The following is a 25,098-nucleotide window of genomic DNA, read 5'->3' as shown; positions in this document are numbered from 1 at the left end:
TTACTTAATCATTCATACTACCCAAGTCAAGGGCAAGTATTATGAAGACAGAACCTTAGAGGGCATCAAGATAATGTTTTACCAGTAAGATAAAGTATGTAGATCTAGACTAATCTGTGACTATTACAAGAATATATTAAATCAGATGGCAAGGTAGATCCCTATAGCTATCAACTGCACACATACCTTGGTCCCAAGATCCAGCAGTCTCTCTTTGTCAGGACATATACCTGACCCTAGTCCACCCAGAGCATAGGCAGAGCGTATCATGACTGGGTAGCCGATCTTTTCTGCTGCATTCAAAGCATCTTCAATCTTAAAGCAGACAGGAATAAACGTCAAATAAAACGACAAGGACTAACCTGATTCAAGTGTACACATCAGGTTATATAGTGTACTGGGAAACCCATCAATAAGGCACTTCCCCAAATTAGACAAGAGAAAAGAATTATGCCTTTGTTGTGACTCCAGGAGCCAAATTTTTCCCTCAGATACACCTGGCCATCCCTACTGACTTCAATGCACCAGATCCTACTTGGTACATCTTCATTGACTTCAATGGATTTACACTAGGTATGCTTTTGGTTTCAGCTGTTTAAAGAACAATAAAGCCGAGCATGGCAGCCTTGCGTCTCCGAGCTCCTCGCATTTACCGATTCCACAGCAAAGCTGGGAGCGATCTTCTCATTAATCTCGGTCAGTTTGTCAGAAAACAGTTGCCTGTCCTCGGTGGCCATGATGGCTTCAACAGACGTCCCCAGGACCTTCACTCCATACTCCTTCAGAACACCTCGTCTGAACAGCTCCACTCCTGTGGAAAGAATGGAGTTAGAATCAGAGCACCTATGCTGTACAGAAAGGAAAGCGAATGGGGAATCTGGCTTTGCAGCTAGCTAGCTGGGTCCATACACGGTCCCCACCGCCATAGTTTCTCAATTTGAAGTGTCAAAATTCAGTGCCAAAACCAATACATTCAAGAAAGCACTTAAGTATGTGACTAAATTTAAGCATTCGATGATGTAACGTCTAGAAATAGGGATACTTTCCTGAATTGGGGCAACGAGTACCTGAAGCAGATTCTGAGCAGAGGAGCAAGCAGGCCAGTGGCATAGTCACACATATATGGCTTAATTCTCTTCTTCCATGTGTCAACATGGATGGCTGCACATAAAGGATGTAAGAAAGCACTACCATTTTGATTTGGAAACATTTCACACACACTTTGCCCGGGTGTAGATGATTACACAAGGTATAGGGCAATAGAAAACAAGCCCCATGTCGTTCTAGTTCCATCTAGTCAATGAAATTGAAAGAGCATTAAAGTTAGAGACAGAAAAGTTCTGTTAGACAATCTTAACCCACGTCCCTTTATATGAAGGGATGTTCCATGGAGTGCAGTCTCAATGCTAAACCTGTGTAATTCTAAATGATCCAAAGAATGGGCAATCCTAAAGAGCCATTAGGTAGTGATAAAGTTTAAGTTTGTAAAGACAGTGTGGGTTTCTCCTTCCATATCTACTGTAACAGGATGGAATTATGGGAAATTCTAAATTACCACCCTTTTTGGAAATACAGTATATACTCATTCATAAGCCAAATATTTTTGGTAAAAAAGGGACGCATCAAAGAGCAGTGGTCGGCTTATAAATGGGTCTACACCAAAATTTGATGATTTTTAAAACTCTTTGGATCACCGAATTGAATATCTAATACATTGTTGTTTTGTTTACCTGGAGAGTCTGCAGGCATGGAGCCCCTCAGCTCCCTGTGGCTGCAGTTTGCTGTTCCCAGCCAATGGGTGCGCCACTTCCCGCAGCTCCCATTTGCTGGGAATGGCAAACCGCGGCCACTGGGAGCTGAGGGGCTCCATGCCTGTGAATGCTCCAGGTAAACAAAACGTCCAGGCCTGCTAGTGGCTTGCCCTAATGGGCCAGGAGCCAAAGTTTGCCAACCCCTGAAATATAGGGTCGGCTTATGAAAGGGTCATACAGCTTTTTCTATTTTTACCTAACCATCTTGGGGGGTCATCTTATAAATGAACAGGCTAATGAACAAGTATATACGGTACTGTAATAAAATAAACATGAAACATTTACATTTAATTTGACACATTTCAGGTCACAGCTAAATGTTCCCGTTTTAAACATTGTTTTCTATTAAAAGTGGGATAATGCTAACTAAGGAAATTCCTAAATACAACAGCACACAGATTCAAATACCTGCAAACCTTGGGGACAGCCACAATCTGCACCCAGCTCCAGTCTGGATTTTGCAAATACATCTTCCTTTTATACTACTTAGGACCAAAACCTTGAATTTGGACACACTTATTCTTTGAAGCATTAGAATGGAATGTGGTGGATTTCCTCTCACTTTAAATCTTTAAATCAAGACTGGATATCTTTCTAAAAGATAAGCTATACTTCCATCAGAAGATGATGGGTTTGGTGCAGAGATTATGGGGTGAGGTGATTTGGTCTGTGTTATACAGGAGGTCAGACTAGATGATCACAGTAATCCCTGTAGGCCTTAAAATCTATGAAAGCTGCATCTAGATCTGAATTTTGTGGTTTGGAGCCATCTCTGATCCTAAATGGAGCAGTGCCAGTTGGAGCTGCCATGCTAAGCTAAACTAAGCACCACTATCCCTCTAGCTTCCCTTTTCAATCTTCATCTTAATGTTTAGGTACAGAACACGCCTCAAATCTGTCGTCCAAACCAAGGTTTATAAACTGCAATTGCAAAACACTGTTGCATGAAACGTCTATAAGAGTTCTGTATAACTGATAACTATAAAATATAGCCACTACAAGTCATATTCAATAGGTAAAATTAAATTAATACTTATATCAGTCCATTAGACCAATATCTCTGCTTATAAACATTTGTAAGTGAATTAAATGTTCTGGCTGAGATTGCTATAGGTTTGATCAGGCAGAGCCAGGTATAAAGGTGACGGATGTGGGGCTAGAGAGATTAATACAGCTACAATTCCACAGTACTTACCACAGTTGAGAGCTGTCTGGCCACCCATGCCCAGAATTAACCCATCTGGCCTTTCTGCTTTGATGACCTCTGTGACAAACTGTGGGGTGATGGGGAGGAAGTAGACCGTGTCAGCCTGCTTTAAGCCAACCTCATTGGTCTGGACTGAGGCAATATTGGGGTTCATCAGGACTGTCTTCACATTTTCTTCCTGAGAAATGAAAATCAACATTAAAGTTTTAAAATGTTCTGTATACTGAGAGGTAAACGCACAGAGATACTAGAAACATGACAACTATGAATGAAGATCTTAACAAGTGACTAGGTATCATGCCAGTAACTGAAAATAATGTTTTCTCTGGCTGAATAGCCCAACACCAGGTGTCTTGATCATGGTACCTGAATATTTTTCAGTTCTTTGTACCTCCCCAGGACACTACAAGAAGGAACTTCCTGTATGTTTTTCCAGACATTCTTCGAAAGAGAGAGACGGTGCAGTAAGTTTCTGTTCTCGTTTGCACCACTGCAGGTCTTTACAGTTGCTGGAATTACCACACTGAGAACCCACATTGGCCCAGTGTCTCTTTCCGCTCAGCTAGAAACACTTAAGAAAGTTCTTTAGTATTATTTGTTTTACAGCGGTGCCTGGAGGCCCAAACCAAAACCGGGGCTCTGTTTTCACTTGGACTATGCATCTAGCAAGAGAATCCTGCCCCAGCGAGCATCCAATTTAAACAGACCAGACAAAGAGGGGGAGAAAAGAAGCATTTTCATCCCCATGTTACAGATGGGGAACTGAGGCACAGAAAAGTTTAAGGGTGAAATCCTGGCCTCATTGACAAGGAGAGCTTTGCCACTGACATCAACAGAGTCAGGCACCTGGGATGTTTGGGAGACAGAGGTGGGAACTGAAACCAGATCTCCTGAGTTCCAGTCCAGGCCCCAGATCACCCTTCCCCTTCCTCTGGAAACATTATAAGTAGGTAGCAGAGAAGCCAACAGAGTTACACCAGTAACAATGAGAGCAGAATTCAGCCCGGTGCGTCTATAATACCTGTAGGCCAGAGGCAGACTCAGAACATGGCTGCAGCGAGAAGGTTGTATTGGGAAGCAGAGGGATTGTGGCCCTGAATGTTGATGGTCTGTAGTGCTAACACTGACTGACCTTGTATTAAAAATGACACCCAATATAGCATTCTAAAGGAAGGAGTCTGAATGATCAGTTTTACAAGATTAGTGTGGAGGAGAATAAGGAAGACGAGTATGACCTTTACAGGACAAACTGGACACCATAATATAGAAGGCTATTGATCATAAAAAAAGAAAATGGTCAAGGGCTTGGCATGTCAGGGTCAGCAGCTCCTCAAAGCAAGAAAAAATTGCAATGCAATCAGGACCGGTTCAGAAAACGCTGCCCAGGCTGTAGCTGTAGGAGTCCCCAGCAGTGCTGCGTACTGCGCCGGCAGCAGTGTCTTGGGAAGGGGAATATAAGCAGTTTCCTGCTGACTGAGAGCTCTAGGAGGAGAATAACTCAAGCCCCCGGAGAATCTAGATGTCTTCCCTTATTATACCATCCTGGTAGGAAAAACCCCTGCTGGCTCCCCACCCTTTCTGTTTAAAAGAAAACTCCAACCACTACTCTCCTGACTCTCTCCACCAGTTCCAGGCATCTTACTTAATCCCTTCTCCTTGCAAGACTCGCCCCATCACATCCATTGCTTGCAGCCCAGAGGAGTTTGGGCACATGGAGGGAGGAGGAGGTCACACACCAAACCCTGGGACTTGCACATAGTAACCCTATTCCAATTACTTTTGTAGGGGGCTCCAAGAGGTGTTTGAACTGCCTCAAATATCATGACACCAGTGTGGATCAAACCTATTTACCAGGTCACTTCCTGACATGCACTGGGAAGAACGTAATGTCAGGTTCTTTCCTACTTGAGAGGCTGGAATACCTCTTAATTCAGCAATTTGAGAGGATGATTCGTAATAATACTAAATGAAACACTGGGACAGTTCAACCAAGAGGTCCTCTGATTAGCTTACCAGGACAATCAATCTCTAGGGTTTCTGAGCTGAATAAAATGGGCTCTGATCCTCTGCCAGGAGCTAAATATCCATTGACATTACGAAAGAAGAAAGAAAAACCCTCACTTGCTCTCAGACTGGGAGTAAAGATGCATCTGGGACACATTATCCAGGAAAAAGCAAATACGGAGTAAAATACAACTAGAGTAGAATAATATAATAACCGCGCACTTACCATACTGAAGCTTGTCAGAAAAGAAAACTGACATGGTCTCTGTGTCATTTCTCAAAATACATTGAATTGGCTTCTGACTGACTCAGCTGTATACTGAGAAACCAAACTCAGCAAATTATAATTTGAAAATAATTATTTTAATTACTTTAGCCCTTTTCTCTGTTCACAAATGATCTGTGAACAGGTTGGCACTGGTATGTATATAGTTTTTATTCAAAATTACTTGTGTGAACAAATGTATGGCTTGGTTTCACACTGGGTCACCCAGAATATTCACTATTTGTGCTTCATGATTGGTCAACTAAGTCACATGCTATTGTTTCTTTTCTCTATGTGGATAACTGAAATTATATCTTCTAGGGCTGGCTAAAAATAAGTTTCCACTGAAACTTTTGGTTGATGGAAAATTGGGAGTTTGTTTAAACAACATTTTTCAGAAAGCACCAGCTTTCCTTGCAACTTTGGGGGGTTTTTTTGGTCAGAAAACCAAAAAGCAAAAGGAAAATGTTTGGTTTTTCACCAAACTGCGAAAATTTTTCAGTTTTGCAGTTTGAGTTTTTTTCCATCAAAAAGTCAAAACTTTCTGCTGGAAATTTCTCTGGAAACTTCCTCCCTCACCCCACTTATGTTGAAATTTTTCAAGGGAACCCCTTCCCCTTCCCCTCCCCCCCACCCCATTTTCCAACCAATTGTAATATCTATCTATTTCAGATCCCTCCTTTATACTCATCTGTGCCAGGGTATCTGCAAACCCAGCTGGCTATGGCAAGGCCGCTCACTAATGTTCATGACAAATGCCTATTGTGCTAAGATATGCTTTTATTTAATTGTATTGCATCTTCTCTCCTGATGGTTTGCTTTTCCCCACCTATCATTTTCTGGTGTGACAAAACTGCTCTTCTTAGTAAGTGTTAGAACTGTACTTTGCACAGTGGGCCCTGAAATCGGATTGCAGTTCTTGGGTGTTACTGTGATACAAATAATAAATGAGTCTTCACCATAAGACGGCAGGAGAGCTCCCTGTTTCTGAGTCTATAATACCTACCCGTATTTAGAATTGTTTCAGTGAATCTACCACACAAATAACAAAAAGGGCTTTTTTCAAAAGGCCATTTCCAGCGCATATGCACTTTCAAATATTTATAGGTGCTACAATTCATGGCACACGTGCTTTCCATGCACATCCTTGCGAAGAAAAACTCACTCACCTGCGGTTTCAGAGTAGCAGCCGTGTTAGTATTCGCAAAAAGAAAAGGAGTACTTGTGGCACCTTAGAGACTAATAAATTTATTTGAGCATAAGCTTTCGTGAGCTACAGCTCACTTCATCGGATGCATTCAGTGGAAAATACAGTGGGGAGATTTATTCATTCCACTGAATGCATCCGATGAAGTGAGCTGTAGCTCACAAAAGCTTATGCTCAAATAAATTTGTTAGTCTCTAAGGTGCCACAAGTACTCCTGTTCTTTTCACTCACCTGAATGTCTGTGAATAATGCCTCGATTCAGTAGCCCTTTCAGCTTAAAGGTAGACACGTGCTTAAGTGAACTGGTGGATTTAAGTGCATGATTAATCGCTTTACGGAGCCAGGGCTTAAATGACTAGAAAGGTTGCAAATAATAGCAATATGGTTCAGTGTGCCTGGTAATGGCAATTGTTACTGATTATTTCTCCAAAAAAAATAATCATTAAAAGTTTGGCAAAGAAAAATCCTTAGCCTCACATTTTTTGCTCGTTACCTGTCCCCATTTTTCTCCCACCTACGCGATCTAGCTGTCCCCTTGCCAGATGCTGACCAACTGCCTCATCTTCTGCATACTACTGTAAATCACACTACCAGAAGCAAGGTCAAGGAGAGCAAGTAGTCTGGCTGATTAGCACCAAGATCAGGACAGCTGGCCCATGGTATGGGGAAGAGAGAAAGGGTACTTTGGAAGGGCAAGCTGGCAAGATTTATTGCAAAAAATAATTTTTGGCTCCGAATTAGAACTGTGAGAGAGGACAGAGAAGAAGAAATACGAGATGCCCTCCTTGAGAATTCAGACTGCTATCCGTATGGCTCTAGGCCGCTCCTCTCCTGATTTGATATGCATTGCTTGAGTATGTAGCCACCGTAGACTTGGAGCCAGCAGTGGTAATACACAGTGCAAAGAAAGCACAGAAAATACATGTTTCACCACATTTGGAATTCAATTCTCAGCTACACCAAGTTTAAACCCGATGCAGTGTGTGTGTGTGTGTGTGTGTGTGTGTGTGTGTTTGAGTTTGAGAGAGAGAGAGAGAAAATGTTGGGGGGGGAGGTAGCTCTAAGCCACCATTCCTTTCCCCTGATCTTCGGCCAGCTATCTTACCTTAAAGCAGCCTCACAGCTGCTCTAAGTTACCCAGTCTGCAGCCAGCTGTGATTGTGGCAGAGTGCCATGAGCTTTCTCTTCATACAACCCCATGTGGAGCAGGTGATGGGGGCACAGGGCTGCAGAGCTGACTTTGCACTACCCAGTGATGACCCTGTCTCAAGAGCAATCCTCAGCTGCCCCTTTGGGGTCATTTTTCAACAGCTTTGCTATGAACAGTGCAAAGCTGCCAGAGCTGGGGTTGAGCCTTTATGCTGTAAACTAAAACACACATAAGTTTGTTCCCTCTAGCTCTGCATATGAAACGCCCAACAAGCATGTACCAGTCAGGATTCTGGTGATGCAAATCCCTAATTCACAAGCATTCACAGGGTGTTTTACTTGTGCAATTTAGGCACACAGAGACGTGCACAGACACTTTTTCTGACTCTTGAAAATGTGGTGCGATACGTGTTAGAAAGGAGACACCAACAGGTCGTACCAACATGCCTGCTCATTAAGCTTACTGGGCAAAATTCATCCCTGGAGAAACCCCTTTGACAGTGGAGTTGCCCCATGGACAAAAATGGAACATCTGGCTTTTTAAAACCTATTTTATCTCATTTATAATAAATAATAGCCTGTTGGGGAGAGCTGACTGGATAGCACACAAAGAAAATTCACACGTATTTTCACCAGCAAACATAGCTTGTGCATGTCACTATTAATAGTGGGGTCATACCATTCATTTCCCATCAGCATTTTGGTGACTGGCACTTTCTGTATGAAAACATTCATGGAATCACAAATGTTTCACTAATTTTAGCGCAGATATTTATTCATCTGACAGCTCATTTCAGAAGTAAGTGCACTAATTGCCATTCATTACTCTCCTGCTGATGAAGTTTCAGTCATCCAATCAGGGAACAGAAGGAACACCATTAGACAGCGTTCAATGGTCAAGGGGACATAGTCAAAGAGAACAGATCACAACAATACAAAGGCTGAAATTCAAAGTCAAGCTATTTCCATAAGCTGGTTGGTGAGTACTTATGAATAAAGTAACACAGATCAGTTGGTCAGTAATTCATAAACAGAAATAAGGGCTAAATTTACCAATTAATTTATCCTCCCCAAATAATTCAACCAGCTCTACTGCTCAGTAACTTACATAAATCTGCAGCTTTCGACTAGGGTGGAATAAATAATCAGGTTAGCTGCAACAAGGAAAAGCAGATTAACTTCTGTTAATGTACCTGGAGCCTTCTCTTACCTTCATGGCCTTAACAGCCTGTGACCCAGAGTAATCGAATTCCCCCGCCTGGCCAATTGACAGACCTCCAGATCCTAGGATGAGAACTTTGGAAACCTAAAAGTCAATAATATAAAATGATTAGAATGATTTCACAACAGGTGCAAAGGAGGGGAGTTAAACTGGGGTGAAGGGAGACTATGCAGTGTGGAATGGCCTTGAATCATGAAAAACTAGGTCAAAGAGAGAAGAAAAGCCAGCTTCAGAAAACCTGCAGCTTTCCGTCCAACTTTCCAAAAAATAATTTATTGAACCCATATCGTGCACAGGCGGGTAAAGAAATGGAGGCAACTGATGTTTTACACAAAATATGCAGTAAACGTACTGATTGTTTAATTTATTTATAGACAGCCAGGCTTCACTTTGGCTTCCCACATCTCTGTGTTGTATTTTTTATTCAGCTGCATTTTGAAGGCACAATTCGCTGTGCAACTCGGCTCATGCTAAGAATTCCAAACTTCTTCTCTAGCAATGCAGCTTCAGCTTGATGCTGTCAACCAAATCTCATAGCTGGATACGACTGCATGAGGTGCCATGAAATACAGAGATCACCATAACAAGCATAGATTCTGCTCTGGAGAACATACAAAAACATATACACAAACCTCCATGTTTCAAAAACTTCCACGAAGGAACAGAGAGTTAATAAAATAATGAGAGAGAGAGAAATCCATAATGAGAAGAAATTAAATCTTAATGTAGCTTTTGTAAGGGAATCCTGTACTTCAGTTTCACAGGTAATTTTTTATGCTCTGCATTCTCTCCATCTGATTCAATACAAGTTATAGCTGGTGTATGACTGACAGCTAAAAATAAAGAACATTAATATACTGACCTCAAGTCTAGAAGCTAAAGCTGTGGGCTTGGGCAACACTGAGGCAACAGTTGTACCTTTTCCCCTCTTGATCAGCGAAATGAACGAATCAAACAGGAACTGGTAAAGGTAAACACATGTATTTTAGTGCCCAACCAGGACTAAATAAATACGAATGAAAGACAGAAAAACCAGGCCTGCCATGGGTCAATCCACTGCTGATGTAAGTCAACATAGCTCCATTGACTTCAGATGACTTTGACTTACACCAACCAAGAATCTGGCCCCATATTTCTAATTTCTATAATGATCTTTGGCGTAATGCCATATTCAAGGAAGCAAGATGGTATCAGGGGGGAGAATAGGGAGAGAAAGCCTACAGAACCCATTCAAAAAGAAAAGGAGGACTTGTGGCACCTTAGAGACTAACAAATGTATTGGTTAGTCTCTAAGGTGCCAAAAGTCCTCCTTTTCTTTTTGCGGATACAGACTAACACAGCTGCTACTCAGAACCCATTCATTCATTCACTCATACCCATCCCTCCCCAACACACATACTTTACTTGTACATGGGTGATAACACGTACAAGGGAAGAATGAATGTTAAAAGTTAGAAATCAGAATATTGTACTCTTAACCAGATCAGTGGAGCTATACTGATTTACACCAGCTGTGGATCTGATTGGGCACAGTGCGCCTTCAAGGACACTCTAAACCTGTCAGCATATGCAGTACTCTACAGTATTCAAAGACTGGACCTGCACAAGGGGTTACAAGGACAATTCTGGGGTGGTTTTCAGTTCTTTTCAATTCACAGATCACTCAGACAGGTAAGAATTTTTACCAAGAGATTCACTTATATATTTAATCAACAATATCAAATTACAATTAAAATCAAATCAATTCCAACTATTTCTGCTTCCTTTCCCAAGAAATACTCAATAATAGATTTATGTTCAGACATGCCCTCTCCTTGCACCACTGCCTGCAACTGCTGCTTTGGCATTCACTGAGACTACACAACCAGTTGCTATCGGAATTTGCATGAAGTCACAGATGGGGGATTAACGTTTCATTTCAGTGAGGAGAACAAGAAAGAGTGAGTGTGAATCCATTTATATAACTCTACAGTTACAAAATCTGAAATTAGAACTAAAATGTATGAGAAAGTTAATGGGATTTATTCAAAAAAAGCATCTGGGTTTCTTTTTTTTTTAATAAAATAGAAAATTTTCTTTTACAGCCATCTCAGGTAAAAGGGGTATGGGTCCCGTCCTGCAAAGATTTAAGCCCATGAGAAACTTTCTGCACGTGAGTAATCCCATCAATGTGAATGAAGTCACTCAAGGACGCAAAGCACATGAGATCGATTTCTGCTACTCGTGTTAATGGAGTCACTCGAGAGCCTGACCCAAAGCCTACTGAAGGCAATGGAATCTTTCCACTGATTTCAATGAGCTTTGAATCAGACCAAATGCAGGCAAGTCTATGCAGGACTGGGATCTTGGTTAGGGTCCTGACATTTCCGAAAACAGGACCTAGGAATGTCACTGCATCAAGATTGTCAGGGCTCTTCCATTAGCTGCTCTATACTCTACATGCATTCCTTCAGCCACCCCCATAGCAACCCTGAATCAGTCTCTGTACAGTACCTCTGTGTCTGTTGGCCCCGCACTGGCCTCCGGGTTAAATTGTGCTGTGAAAATTGGTTTGGTCTCATGCATAATTCCCTGCAGGGATAAAAGAGATTGCCTTAGACAACGACATCCTGGCAATGAGGGGGATAGAGGAGGGCTACTGCTTGCAACCCTGTAGGCACTGAAGGGCAAGCGGCTGGTATGCTTTTTGAGGCCTTTGAGTTGAAACTTATTTCATTCCAAGTCTTCACAGCGTGTTTTATCCATTAAAGCATTGAGCCATTCACCATTTTACCGGCAATACAGTACCCATGTAACCTACTGGATTGTGCACTACTGAATAGCGAATGCTTTGAACAGCGCTACTGATTGCCAAGCACTTACCAGAGAAGATATGCTAGTCTCCTTCCAGATGCAACATTGGAGCAGGTGGTGGTGGGGGGGGGGATACATTGGAGCAGGCTGGGAGGAGGGGACACATAGCAGTAAAAGGTCACCCTGGAGACGGCTGAAGTAGAATGACTACTTCTGCTGCTCTGATTTCATATCAGTACTGCTCAAAACACTGGGCCAAAAACATCCCTGCTCTAACTCCACCGGCGTCAGTAGTTTCATTATTCTAGCGTTGGACATGGCACCGTGTCTGTAATTCAACACTGTGAGGCAAATTATGGATGCTGCAGCCGCGGACACAGGTTGTCTCTTCCCAGGGCCATTGTCAGGAGATGACAAGTGGGAACACTCTGCCAGACCAAGGACAGCTGGAGAGTTGCCTGGGCTGGGTTTTCAGCAGATGCTGGCAGTTCCAAGCAAGCTGCAGCAGGAGGCACCAGACCTCTCTCATGAATGGCATGACACAGGCTGCAGCTTGTCCCTGGGACAACACATGAGAGAGGTCTGAAGGAGCAATTGCTGCATCATGAGAAGGTGACCGTGTCAGGTAGAAGATGAGAAGCCCTGGCCGCTGAGAGGGCCCACTGCAGGCTCCACCTCCACTCCCCTGAGGAAGGGCCAAAGTAGGCCTCAGCGAAGGCGTGCTGGGTGGGAGCAGGGATGAGAGATGTGGTTGAGAGCGGAGGGAGACAAAGGGAGAGAGCCTGGGATGGTGGTGAGGGTGGAAGCGAGAGATGGGCTGTTGGCTGGGGGCCTTCGTATAGCTACCACAAAGTACAGAATTCACAATTAGTTAATTATTGTGCGAGCTATGCCCTGCTTCTGGTCACAAAATATCATGAGCTGGCTACAGTGTCCCTTAATGTATTAGTTATTTTTATTTAGTCTACATATGTCTTTTCCAAATTTTTATTCCATGGCTTGATTATAAATATTTGGTATCTGCATTGGTTTGCTCAGCTGGGACTGGCCAGATCGGTCGCACGGTTTCATTTCTCTTCCCTGAACAGAAGAGAACACAACTTACACGTGGGGTTATCAAATTCAGTTTCTGTGAATGTTTTCAGAAAGTGGGCTAACATCGTGTGGCTCTTTGTTCCCTTCTAATGGCTACAACACGTATAGCTGTTTATGTGTCTGCTACTGTGTCCAGTATAACAGACCTCGTTCTTTAGATCAAGCAATAGGGTCTCGTGTTTTTTAGATGCAGAGGTTGTAAGTTTACCCCCCCCACAGATGACCCAGCCCGGGGCATCATTCTTGATCATCTGACTCTGAATTTTGCTTTCCACAAATATTTTTGCCAGCCCAGTTTAACTGCTCCAATCTTCATATAAAGTGAACACAAAACGGGGTGTGCGAATGAGGCCAAAGCTAACTAATTTCAACACTGAAGCAAACGGTGGTGGGAATTTTTTTCTCCACTATTTGTCCAGCTCTACTCAGAACTGTAGCCAACACCAGCTGGCAAACAAACTTCTGCTAACAGTGTCTTCCAGAAAAGGATTTTGAACACACACTAGTACAATACAGCAGTTTCCAACCTATCAAGCTTGATGTGGGGTGGGAGCAAAGAGCTAATACAAGGGGATAGGGAGGTATCCACCCACACGAAATGTTTTTTTCTAAACAGCTACTCTTAAGCAGCATTTCTCTGAGTCTCAAGAATAACACAGGTTTACAGAAGGCAGCCTTGGTTAGTGGATAGGGCACCGAACTGGGACTCAGGAGGCCTGGTTCCTATTTCTGTTTGTCCACAGACTTACTGTGTGACCCAGGACAAGTCATTGCTCTCTGTGCCGCTGCTTCCCCTCCCACACTTTGTCTATTAAGGCTGTAAGCTCGTTGGGGCAGAGATTGTGTCCGTACAGCACACTGGGGCACCTCAAGAGGTGGGAAGGGATCATTGCACTGATTCTGCAGCTTGCTTAGCTGGCCAAGTGGTCACCCACAGGTCACAGTAACCAATTCGGCTGACAAAGCAGTGCCACCAAATAAAGGTAATTATCAGATAATGAAACAGAGAGAAAAGATTTCTTAGGGAACAACTGGTCGTGATGGATAACCTGCAATGCTGTTCCTGCAGATAAAGCAGGCTTGAGTGATGCAAGTGAGTGAAATAAATGACCATCTTTCCCGTCTCACCCATTGCCTGAGCAGGTATCTGGAGAGAGTGTGTTTACCTCATTTGTCTGATCGTTGACATTCACAAAAAGAGGTTTCCAGCCAGCAGGAAGGGTGTTGCTGTCAAGTGCATAGCCATGGTTCTGTGCAGTAATGAAAGCTTGTCCGTTCAATAGGTTAATAACTGGCTGATTCTGACCTCTAAGAAAAGAGAGGGGGAAAGGACAGAGGCAGAGATGTGGGTGATGGAGGGAACGGAACATCAAGGGCAAGAGGAGAATATCACAGTAATGCATGGCAGTTAGCAAAAGCAAAGTACTGACCATTCTAATTACGCACCTGCAGAATGACACAGATACTTTATCTCCCCAACACAAATTAATTTAGAAGGTCTGGCTGGAGGAGGGAGTTACAGCTAAGCAATAGCAGCTATTCGATTTCTATAGTCAATATCACAACCACAATGATCAAGAAATCAAACTCGAACAGTGATATTCTTTAGCAGCATTGGACCAACTCATACAAACAGTTTCTAACCTGCCTTGAAATGAACAATTGATTTAGGGGAACAAGGTCAATTGCTGGAACGAATAAATAAAGTTACTGCTATCCAGGTTATGATGGAGTCATATCAGTGTGCAGGCTGAGAGAGAGGCCCGCTGAGAAGTATGGTGGAGACAGTGCACAGAAGACAGTATCCAAAGGAGCATCGGTACTTACAAGCCAAATGTATCTGTCAATGGTAAAATCTCATCATCTGTCCAGAGTCAGATTTGTAATCTGAGCAATACACTGAGCAGAGATACCCCATTGCAGCTGCAATCAGCTTCCAGCAGGAGCAGCAATGGAGGGTGTACCAATGTTATCTTTGAAGGTGGTCACACCTACTCCAGCTCTGATCTCTTGGGCACACGATGCCCAGTGTAAAAGTGCCATGGCTGGCCTGCTGCATGCAGTGATGAGCTGCCAAAAACTTAACAACCAGTTCCCTCCTCACCCCACGAGGGGGTCGTAGCCCACTCCCGCCCCGCCGGGGACTCCTGCCCCATCCAACCCCCTGCGTTCCTTGACGCCCCACCCCCGGACCCCTGCCCCATCCACCCCCTCCCCTGACTGCCCCCAGAACTGGGTAGGAGGGTCTCATGGGCCACCGTAGTGGGTGCCCACCCCACCCCTAAGAGCCAGAGGCACCTGCCGGGGGGCGAGGTGGGGAGTCCTGGCAGTGCTTACCTGGGGCAGCTCCCAGAAAGCATCCAGCAGGTCCCTCTGGCTCCTAGGGGCGGGGGAGCGTAGCGGGGGGGGAGCAGGGGGAGAAGCCGCTCCCCCCACTGATCACATCAAAAGTGGCGCCTTAGGTGCCGACTCCCCGCCCCGTGCCCGGCCCCAGCTCATCTCACCTCGGCCTCCTCCCCTGAACGCACTGCCCCGCTCTGCTTCTCCACCCCTGCCCCAGCTTCCCATGTATCAGCTGTTTGGCGGGAAGCCTGGGAGGGCTGAGAAGCAGGCGGCGACTTTGAGCTGAGGCCCAGGGAGGCGGAGGCGAGCTGGGATGGGGAGCGGATCCCCTGCACCCCCTCCTCCCTCCGGGTTACCTGCTGCGGTGTGGGCGGCCCTCCTTGCACAACCCCACCCCAGCTCACCTCCGCCTCCCTGGGCCTGAGCGCAAAGCCGCCGCCTGCTTCTCAGCCCGCCCTGGCTTCCCGCCGAACAGCTGATTCGCAGGAAGCTGGGGGAGGGTAATGGAGAAGGAGAGCAGGGCGGCGTGTTCAGGGGAGGAGGAGGAGGTGAGCTGGGGCCAGGTGCGGGGCAAGGCGGGGAGCTGCCGGTGGGTGCTCTGCACCCATCAAATTTTCCCCATGGGAGCTCCAGCCCCAGAGCACCCACAGAGTTGGCGCCTAACGTGCCACTTTTGGCCAGGTGTTAAATTTAGAAGCCCTTTTAGAACCGGTTGTCCCTCGTGGAACAACCGGTTCTAAAAGGGCTTCTAAATTTAACTACCAGTTCTAGCAAATTGGTGCGAACCGGCTCCAGCTCACCACTGGCCATATGTAAATTCACAGTTTCTCCTAGTGAGTTATTTAGCAGGGAGGATTAAAGCAGTATCCTTTGGACCTGAGCGCCAAAGCTGGCAGGGGATCTAGTGGAGATGTTAATTAGTGACCAGCAGCAGGCATAGTGCACAAATGAACACTGCTGGTTTCTAGCTGTGCTTGACCCAGGGAGAAAGATGTGCATTCTGCATCCATGGTGTTCACTCTACCCCTTAGGTCATGTTGAGATGTGACCTATGGGAAGAGGGACAGATATGCAGCAGCATATGTAGATCCCCAACTCATCTGGCATCCTGGACATTGGAGAGGGGAAGGCAAAATATTGATGTATTGGGTTCTTTGCAGTCCTCATAGAATCATAGAATCATAGAATATCAGGGTTGGAAGGGACCCCAGAAGGTCATCTAGTCCAACCCCCTGCTCAAAGCAGGACCAATTCCCAGTTAAATCATCCCAGCCAGGGCTTTGTCAAGCCTGACCTTAAAAACCTCTAAGGAAGGAGATTCTACCACCTCCCTAGGTAACGCATTCCAGTGTTTCACCACCCTCTTAGTGAAAAAGTTTTTCCTAATATCCAATCTAAACCTCCCCCACTGCAACTTGAGACCATTACTCCTCGTTCTGTCATCTGCTACCATTGAGAACAGTCTAGAGCCATCCTCTTTGGAACCCCCTTTCAGGTAGTTGAAAGCAGCTATCAAATCCCCCCTCATTCTTCTCTTCTGCAGGCTAAACAATCCCAGCTCCCTCAGCCTCTCCTCATAACTCATGTGTTCCAGTCCCCTAATCATTTTTGTTGCCCTTCGCTGGACTCTCTCCAATTTATCCACATCCTTCTTGAAGTGTGGGGCCCAAAACTGGACACAGTACAGCACACATCCTGAGGGCATGTGTTCAGATTCTGTAAAGCAGCAGTGTCATCATACCTGTTGGCCATGGGCATCTTGTAGGACGTAGCTCCCGCTGCTATACCAGTTACCAGATTCCCCATGCTGACTCCAAACAATGGCTCCTTGCGATCACTCTTCAAGACCTAGGCGGAGATAATTTTCATTAACCCGACTGTGAGATCCATGGGAACAGTGAATCTCCAAGTTCAGCAATAACGCAAACTAGTCCTATTCTTTACGCATTTAAATGCAATGTTTTCAATTAGGATTTAATTTGTCTTGACAGATTCCATACAAAAATGAGCTAGTCGCTTTGCTGCCAGGGTAGTGTTTCTTATACACTGCTAATGCCCAGGTGGAAATTCAGAATGCCCAGCACACATGCACAGCTAGGGGTCAATGCTCCGCCCACCATCACATCCCTCATCCAGGTGTTTCGAGGCCACTCCATACGGCGGAACTGGTGTGGTGCTGCTGGGTAAGATCTGGGGAGGCCACTCAGTGAGTGTCTTTGTTCCTGGTCAAAGTGGTAGTGACCTTGGAGGTTTTTTGCCTTCCTCTACAGCGTGTGGTGTGGGCAACATGCCAAGAGTATGTGGGTGTATCTGACTTAATCATTTCCCTGGGGTCTTGGGCAGTGGAGCACCTCCTATTCTCTGCCCGTGGCGCAAAACAGTCTACTCTCCTGTGGGCTGTCCTACCGTAGTCTAATTCCAGTTGTTGGGTTTAGCAAAGGGTGTGGGGTGCTGTTAGTGGCCTGTGACATACAGGAGGCCAAACTAGATGATCTGGTGGTCCCTTCTAACCTTACGCTCTATAACTCTACGACTACGGGTAGTGGATGCATGGCTCTGCAGATCTGCTGAGATTGCTCCCTGAGAAGCAAGGAAACATGCCCCCCAGAAGCAACTACAGTCTCAGGGCAGGGGCAGGGGCAGCCACAGCCAAGCAGAAGCTCTGTGGCCTCTCTACAGCATGTGCAGGTGTGATACCTTCTCTCCTTTGCTCCAGAAGAAAACCCCAGTGCCCAGAGCTGTGACTCAGGCTGTTTTCCTGGGCCACAGGGAATGAGCAGTGGCATCGCGCATCACTGGAACTGAGATGCTCCAGCCATTTGTAAGTTACATAATTTAGAAGAGAAGGGCATATTTCTCAGGACAACCATACTGCTCCATAATGCACACGTTTGCCTTGCTTGACTTCAACACAGATATGTACTGACTCATTAGAGTATTCTGCAAGACACCACCAGTTCTTCTTCAGCGCCCATAACTGTGCTAAAGACCTTACAACCCTATGACTAGGCAGATCCTTGGCCCAGAGCTAACAGTCTAACTAGACACAAGACAGGGATATATCCTACTAGCAAAATGACCGAGGTGAACTTGGGCACACAACTCGTTAGCTCCATGATCATTCATTTTTCAAATACATGATCTGCTCAGAAAAGACTGAGTCCTCCTAAAGGAACCATCAGGTCAACACCGGCAAGTGACCCCCGTGCACACGCTGTACCTTCTTAAGATTCTGAATCAGCTCTTGTGCCTGCATCGGATCCCCCGGGCCGCCGGAAAGAAAAAGCCCATCATACTCCATTCTGGTGAAATCATGATTCCATGGGACCAAATGCACCTCCGCACCTCGCTGGCAGAGAAGCAAAAGAGGAAGGAGGAAAATGCTTTAAGTCAACTTAGCCTCTTACAGGGCGAGTTCATTCTAACTGCTCCCTTATGGCCCAGCAGACATATTCCACCAAAACCAATCCTGCATGCCAATATATAGACTCTCTTTGGTAAATCTCTACTTTTAGGGATGTATTTAACAGTGTAACAAGCTTGTGGCCACTGAGGACTTCATAGTTGTCACTGAGCTGTTCACCACGACATTAAAGTCTTCACAGTCACAGCACGAATAGCCCATGAAACCTATTAACCTAAAAGCACAGGATCCCAGCTCTTTACCAAAAGGAGGCAGGTTAGACCATGATTCAGTGGAGACAGGCGTGGCAAAATTCAATTTCATAATCATTTTGATGGATAGTCTAGATGTTTATTTTTAAGCATTTTTTATTTTTATCAATTTAAAGTTTCACATTTGCAGGAATTATGTGAGGTTCAGGCACTGGTGAGGAATCAGATGATGATTTAATGATTGTAGATGCTGAGATTCAAAAGGATAATGTTTTGTAACCGTTAAAACACAAATGGTCAACAGCACATGTCAACATAGACAAAGTAAATATCCTTAAAACCAAACCCTAATAAGATAATAATAATTCTTCTTCTAAGTTCTCAAGCCGCATTTCTCTTCCTTTGCCTAGCTGGAAATGTCGATTGTTCTCTCCGGAAACCTGTTTTGTCAGTTTGTGTACATATGGTGAAACCGACGTTTACTGGCGTGTACGGATAAAAATCTAATCCTTGCAAGCCTAGGTAAGTAACTTGGGCACAGATGCTCAAAGGTATTTAGGCGCCTAACTCCCACTGAAGTTAAGAATCTGGTCGTTAGGCACAGGCTTTACTTTACATCTGTGAACAGTCCAATTGACTTTTCTTGGCTCCCAGGCGATGGGCCCACACTGGAGCTTCAAGTGAAGCACATCTTTAGTGTTTTGCTGAATCGCAGTCAAAGTTACTTGCTCAAGGCTATCCAGCATGTAAGTGGCAATACCAGGAATAAAACCCAGGAGTCTTGTTGTATAGTTTTCTGCTTTAACTGCTCAGTTACATTCCTTCTGTTAATACTAGTTCAATGGACTTCTCTTCGACCACACATATGTTGTGCGTGTCATCCAGAGAAAATAGTGCAAGGATCGGTTACGATTCGATCTTGGATTTGTGCTGCTTAGGCAACTCTAGATGGCTTTTGCTGGGCTGACTTTCCCTAGTACCACACTGCTTCCTAAACTCTTTTCCACTGGAAATGCTCCCACCTTCTCTCTTTAGCTTCACCGACCTTTTGCTATACCCTCTGTGAAGTCCAAACGGTTTCCTTTGGCCCAATCATTTAAAATGGGGAAAACAGTCATGAGGCTATCAAATATTAGGTGCAAACTGTAACCAAAAACGGCTGCATGATGCAATGCAAAGCATGCTTTCTGTTACAGCCTTAATGTTTGAATTAGCAGAGAATGATTTTGGACATCAGGAGTCCCAGTTCCTTCAGAGAACAGAAGGCCACCAACTTAACTCCTTCTGCTGAGAAACAAGATGAAGGGCTAGTGTGGCATAAAGGCCGATATCTCAATTATGAGAAAGTCTGCCAAGAAAAAAAGCATTAGTGCAGAGTTTTCTGCTTTAAATAATTTTTTGCAATGCAGGGCTGATTCTTCCTTGGTTGCTATTAGGCAGGTAGTGACATATCCCTTGAAGTCTCCTCAGTTCACACGTGAGTCCCCCAATGAAACCATCTCAGTCTCCTGCCAACAGAGCTTCTCATGGAATTCAGACACAATGGCTGCCTTATGGCTATTCTTCACCACCATGTTAGCTTTAGGGACCATCCGTAAAGTTCAAAGAATGACTCAGCCCACTGGGAATCATCTAACAAGGATTATACTGAAATAAAAACATTGAGGTGGAGGGCAGTGGGTGGGATGGATCCCTATCAATTTTTCAAATAGAAAGTTCAGTAAGAATGAGTGGCATGCTCCCTGGGACAGATACAGCTAAACAATCAGCCAGTCTTGTACTAAAGCAATGCTGCAAAAGAAGCTCCCTGGAGGAGAAGGACACAGAACACTGACTTACCTTTACTAGCAAACGGATAGCGTTGTTCTTTAACCCACAGTCCACAGCTACAATTTTAATTGGATTCCCTTTGCCATACACCTTGACTTCCTATTGACAGGTTTAGAAAAAAGATAAATTACTGTAAGTGAAAAACCACAAGCCATAAACACAGTAAGGGTGTTTTGCACACAGGTTGGTAGCAGATTGATTGTTCACTGCCAGAAATGACTGGCATTTACCAGTCAATTTACAAGGAAATCTCAGGAAGTGCCACAGAGGTTAATTTTTGTTATGAAAGGCAAAAACAAGTGTAATGCTTTTTCATATACTGTTCACTTCAGTCATAACAATGATCCCTAAGAAACTGGTTGTTTCCATAGTTAATGACTAGCTTTTCTGTGTTTCACCTCATTAACAGAAAGTAGCAACTGAATTCTCAAGAGCTGTGGCTTAGATGTAGCACTAGAGACAGACAGTGATAGATACCTTGGGCCAGGTCCTCAGCTGGTGTGAACTGGAGTCATTCCACTGACTTTAATAAATCAAGGCCAATTTACACCTGCTCAGGATCTGACCCATTATGCTTTCAATGTCACTTTGATTCTCCACTTGCAATAAGGCTGGGATGTAACAGAATGAATCACTACATGTTCCATCTACACAATACAGAATCACCACAATATCAGTACAATTTGCCATACCAGTACAGACCAATAGCCCATCTAGAATGTCACTGAGAGTGGCACATGTTTATCCGATGTGGATGGTTTTATGTATTTTCCAACTCCTTCCCTGCAAGACACTTTCCCATCTGCTGTCATGTAGCCCCCTTCTTCTCATTTATCCTAATGTAGCACATTGTTTTGATAAGCTGCATGATTCTATAATGTAGGCAACAGCATGTCCTTCTCTATGCCAGTTCTGATCATAAGCATGGTGTGTGACTGATTGCTATGTTTGAAGAAGGAATTCTCCTAATGGAGTGACCACTATAGGACAGTAAGACGGGTAGGAATTAGCCTTCCTCTACAGCACTGAAAACAGAGATAATCTATTGGGATTTGTCTACTGATTTATAGATCATACCATCTGGTAGGAACATGCCCCACAATCCATTTCCGGAGTCTGCAGAGCATTGGTGGATCTAGGTCCTCCCCATCTTCTTCTAAGTTTCTAATACTATTTGTCATGCCTGTGTTCTGATTTGCAAAGGGGTTATCTGCCTGTTAGCCTCTTTGGTACATTATCTTATAATAAAACAGTGGTTTAATTTAACTTAGTAAACTGCAGAACCACATTTATGCAAAGCAAATTTGGTTTTGCTTTTTTACAGCTCTTCTACCTATGCAGACATTGTCGTATATGCTTGTTCGAACAAGTTAATGACGTAGGTTGGGACTTTCAAAAGTGCCTGAAGTCATTAGGCACCAAACTCATATTGAAAGTCAATGAACACTGGGTGCCAAACTCCCTTGAGCGCTTTTGAAAAATTTCAACCACAGTTTTAAATAGGCTTCCAGAGGGCTTTTGGCTCCTTGCAGCTCACATATACAGGGATCTATGCAACACTAATGATGCAACGCTTCACTGGGGGTGACTTTCTTTGGTTGTTCTACTCCCCATACAATTAATTACAGGGCAAAGCTGCTCTGAGTTATTTGGACTAGAAATGGGCCTGAACAAAAAGCTTTCATGGGAGCTAAATCTTTCAGAAATTCAGATCCAGATTTGAAATTTGTAATTCAGAACAATCTGTTATACAGGTTGCTAATAAAACCCCAAACCCTTAGTTTTTGAGGCTGGATTTGTGGCTTGCAGGTACCATAACAATGCAGCATTAATGATTTTACTCTGTCCAATTGATTAGGTTCTTGTGTACATAAATGACTTGACCTTCTCAAATGGTTAAACAGTTCATCTGCTCTGGGCATCTGAATATTACACACTCAAATGAACAGCATAATAATCTCTACAGAAACTCCCTGCAAAAGGCAGCTAAAGTCTACAAGTCTGGCCTACATAAACACCTTCCATAAACAGAGCCTATCTCACTAGCATACAAAGAAAAAAATCACTTCTAATGTACCACTGATAAGAAAACTCCTGGTCTTACTGCATCCTGATTTACATGAAAATAGCTGTTTGCTAGCAAATAGATCAACATGTCCAGTAATTACCACCATTGAAGAGTTTAGCTAATTGTCAGCTTTATTTGTGAAGTTGCTTTTTAAGACTATAAAATGAAGTTATAAACATAATGAGACCACAGAAGCTGTGTTAATCTTTTTATATCTCTTTTATGGATGGTATTTCCAGTATCTTTATAGTAATTCTGCCATTACCAAGAGAGTCAAGAGGCGGAAATAACAGAGAGGGGTTTTATTGTAATGTTTTGATCAGCTGACGGCAGATGGACATTCGCATGTACGGAATGGTCAAGTTTCATTCCAAAAATACAGTGTAGTTGGTGGAGAAGTGTACAGTGCCTGATCTGAGGGACTCACCAATTTCATGAGATGCCCCAAGGAATCAAAAACCAACATGCATTAACCTGTCATAGTAGGCCACAATAAGGGGCTCTTCAGAAACTGAGGAGAGCACTGACCTGTCAGCCTTCCTCACTGCCATCAGGGGCAGATACAGAGTTAGCACTCAGCCCTACCCAAATCTGTGTGAATGCAGTAGCCAACATTTGCGTGGTTGTGGATCAGGAACTCCTGGCTAATTAACAGGTGGCTTTCAGCCCATCTGCCGAATGCTATGACCAGCAGGGAGCAGAGTAGCCCAGCGGGCCCATGCCACTGCCTATGCTCAGCACTGGAAATGTCTCCCAGCCCCAGACTACTTTGCTAAGAGCCAGGCCCTGTGCAGGCTCCACCTGGCCCGCCTGACCCAGCTTAACCTGTGCTTCCCATGGGGCGGTGGGGATCACGCCTTCTTCACTGGCCAGTCCAGCCCCCATGCTCCCTGCACTCAAATCTCTTCTGTGCACCCAGTTATCTACCCCTACAATCAAGTATTCAAATAGATGCTATAGAATAGATAATAATGTACAATATAATAATATGCAATGCAAATGATTTGCTGTGACATCAAACCTCTTGTCTTTGCCTGTCCACCCTAAACTGGGGCCCACCCAAATGTCTACTCCTAGCTTTGCCACCGACTGCTACCCTTTCAGCCCTGTGCAGATTGACTGTCTGCACTACTGCTACATCAGGGTCAAGGGACCCATTACAAAAACATTGCCCATTGACTCAGTTATATCACAGTTAAAAAGTGTAGTGTAGACATGACATCAGTGCATGCCCGTACTGGTTTAATAGTCTAACCTTGTTAGGATGGAACATGGTTTGCAGACCCTCATAACACGGTTACAATCTGTGTTCCGTTACTGGTCTATACGCTACCTAGAGCAGTGGTATGCAGCTATGGGTAATACCTACCCTGGGGAGAAAAAAAATCCCTGTCCAGTACAAAAATGCTGACTGCTACAACCAAACTAGCAAAAACTGTGCTGGAAGAGAGTGATCCATCAGGATTATGAGTTTTCTGGGATTTCCAACTTTTCACTGACATTCCTTTAAGAGAAATCACATTTTCCACCAGCTGAAAATTCTTCTCACGGTGTGAAAATCACCCCCATTCACCATGGCGATACCTACCACCTACTACAACTTGGTCTCACCCTTCTCTCAGTCCCCTATCTGGTGTTGCCAGTTCCTAGGCTAACTTTTAGACCATTCCTACTCAACACAGTACTCCTTCTAATGCCACCTGGCCCCAGCTCCAAGCAGAGGACTAAAGGGGTGCTCTTTCTGCAGTCTTAAAGTCATTAATGGGTAATCCTCAAAAGCTTTGGCGCATGGTACAGTTTGCAGAAGCACTGCGGCACATGGTACAGTTTGCAGAAGCACTGCATAGTCAAGTGACAATGGTTTATCGATGAACACGCAGTGTTTACTATGATAAGGAAAAAGGAAACTCTCTAGGGCAAACGGGGAGAAGTTTTATTAATCAAGTGTACAGCACCCACATTGGAGAGAGAATTCTCACCTTGGTTGAAACGTCTGCAATCAGGTTCCGCTTATTTGGATCTACAAACTCCACAGGCTGACCTTCAAATTCAATCTTGCCCAGGACTGTGCCCTGTGGAAACAAAGCATTAGACAGCTAAGTGCAAGCAAACAAGAAGTTGCAAACAGTGGCGCAGGTGCTGACAGACAAAAATCAGTAGGAAGTAGAACAGCTGCTCCAAGACTTTAGTTTAACATTACAACTTCAAAAGTTTGCTAGCCTTCACCAGTATCAAAAGCAGGTAAACACCCTATATTTTGGGGGAGGCAAAGCAGGCAATAAAATCAGTGGATATGGGGCTAGGTCAGCTGTCTAGTGGTAGCAAGGTGGATTGCTACTCAGGGGAGATCAGAATTCAGCTCCCAAGATGGCAGGCTTGCAGGTCTGGGAGCACTCCCAAATCCAGCATGCACCTTAAATGCTTTCCCCCGCGTGCTGTCTTCTTGCCAACCACTCTGGCTGACTGCAGGAGCAGCTCTGGTGTCAGGC

At 44.4% G+C, this 25,098-nt stretch overlaps 1 protein-coding gene across 1 annotated transcript in view; it reads right to left on the bottom strand.

The window, feature by feature from the left end:
- The window catches only part of CPS1 (carbamoyl-phosphate synthase 1), a 129,860-nt gene that overhangs the window by 72,771 nt on the left and 31,991 nt on the right, over window positions 1-25,098 (bottom strand). Inside the window, exons 6-16 of the mRNA XM_084643769.1 lie at window positions 24,589-24,681; window positions 20,551-20,640; window positions 18,317-18,445; window positions 16,838-16,944; window positions 13,920-14,061; window positions 11,359-11,436; window positions 9,728-9,826; window positions 8,854-8,949; window positions 3,007-3,196; window positions 654-811; window positions 187-315 (exon numbers count right to left, since the gene is read on the bottom strand). Coding sequence (XP_084499895.1) covers window positions 187-315; window positions 654-811; window positions 3,007-3,196; window positions 8,854-8,949; window positions 9,728-9,826; window positions 11,359-11,436; window positions 13,920-14,061; window positions 16,838-16,944; window positions 18,317-18,445; window positions 20,551-20,640; window positions 24,589-24,681 — 1,311 coding nt within the window. The remainder of the gene's footprint in view (window positions 1-186; window positions 316-653; window positions 812-3,006; window positions 3,197-8,853; window positions 8,950-9,727; window positions 9,827-11,358; window positions 11,437-13,919; window positions 14,062-16,837; window positions 16,945-18,316; window positions 18,446-20,550; window positions 20,641-24,588; window positions 24,682-25,098) is intronic.

This window comes from Lepidochelys olivacea, assembly GCF_965140295.1.
Source record: "Lepidochelys olivacea isolate rLepOli2 genome assembly, chromosome: 11".
Classification (NCBI taxonomy): Eukaryota; Metazoa; Chordata; order Testudines; family Cheloniidae; genus Lepidochelys; species Lepidochelys olivacea.
Note: the sequence above shows the minus strand (reverse complement) of the source record. Positions and strands in the feature narration are given on the sequence as shown.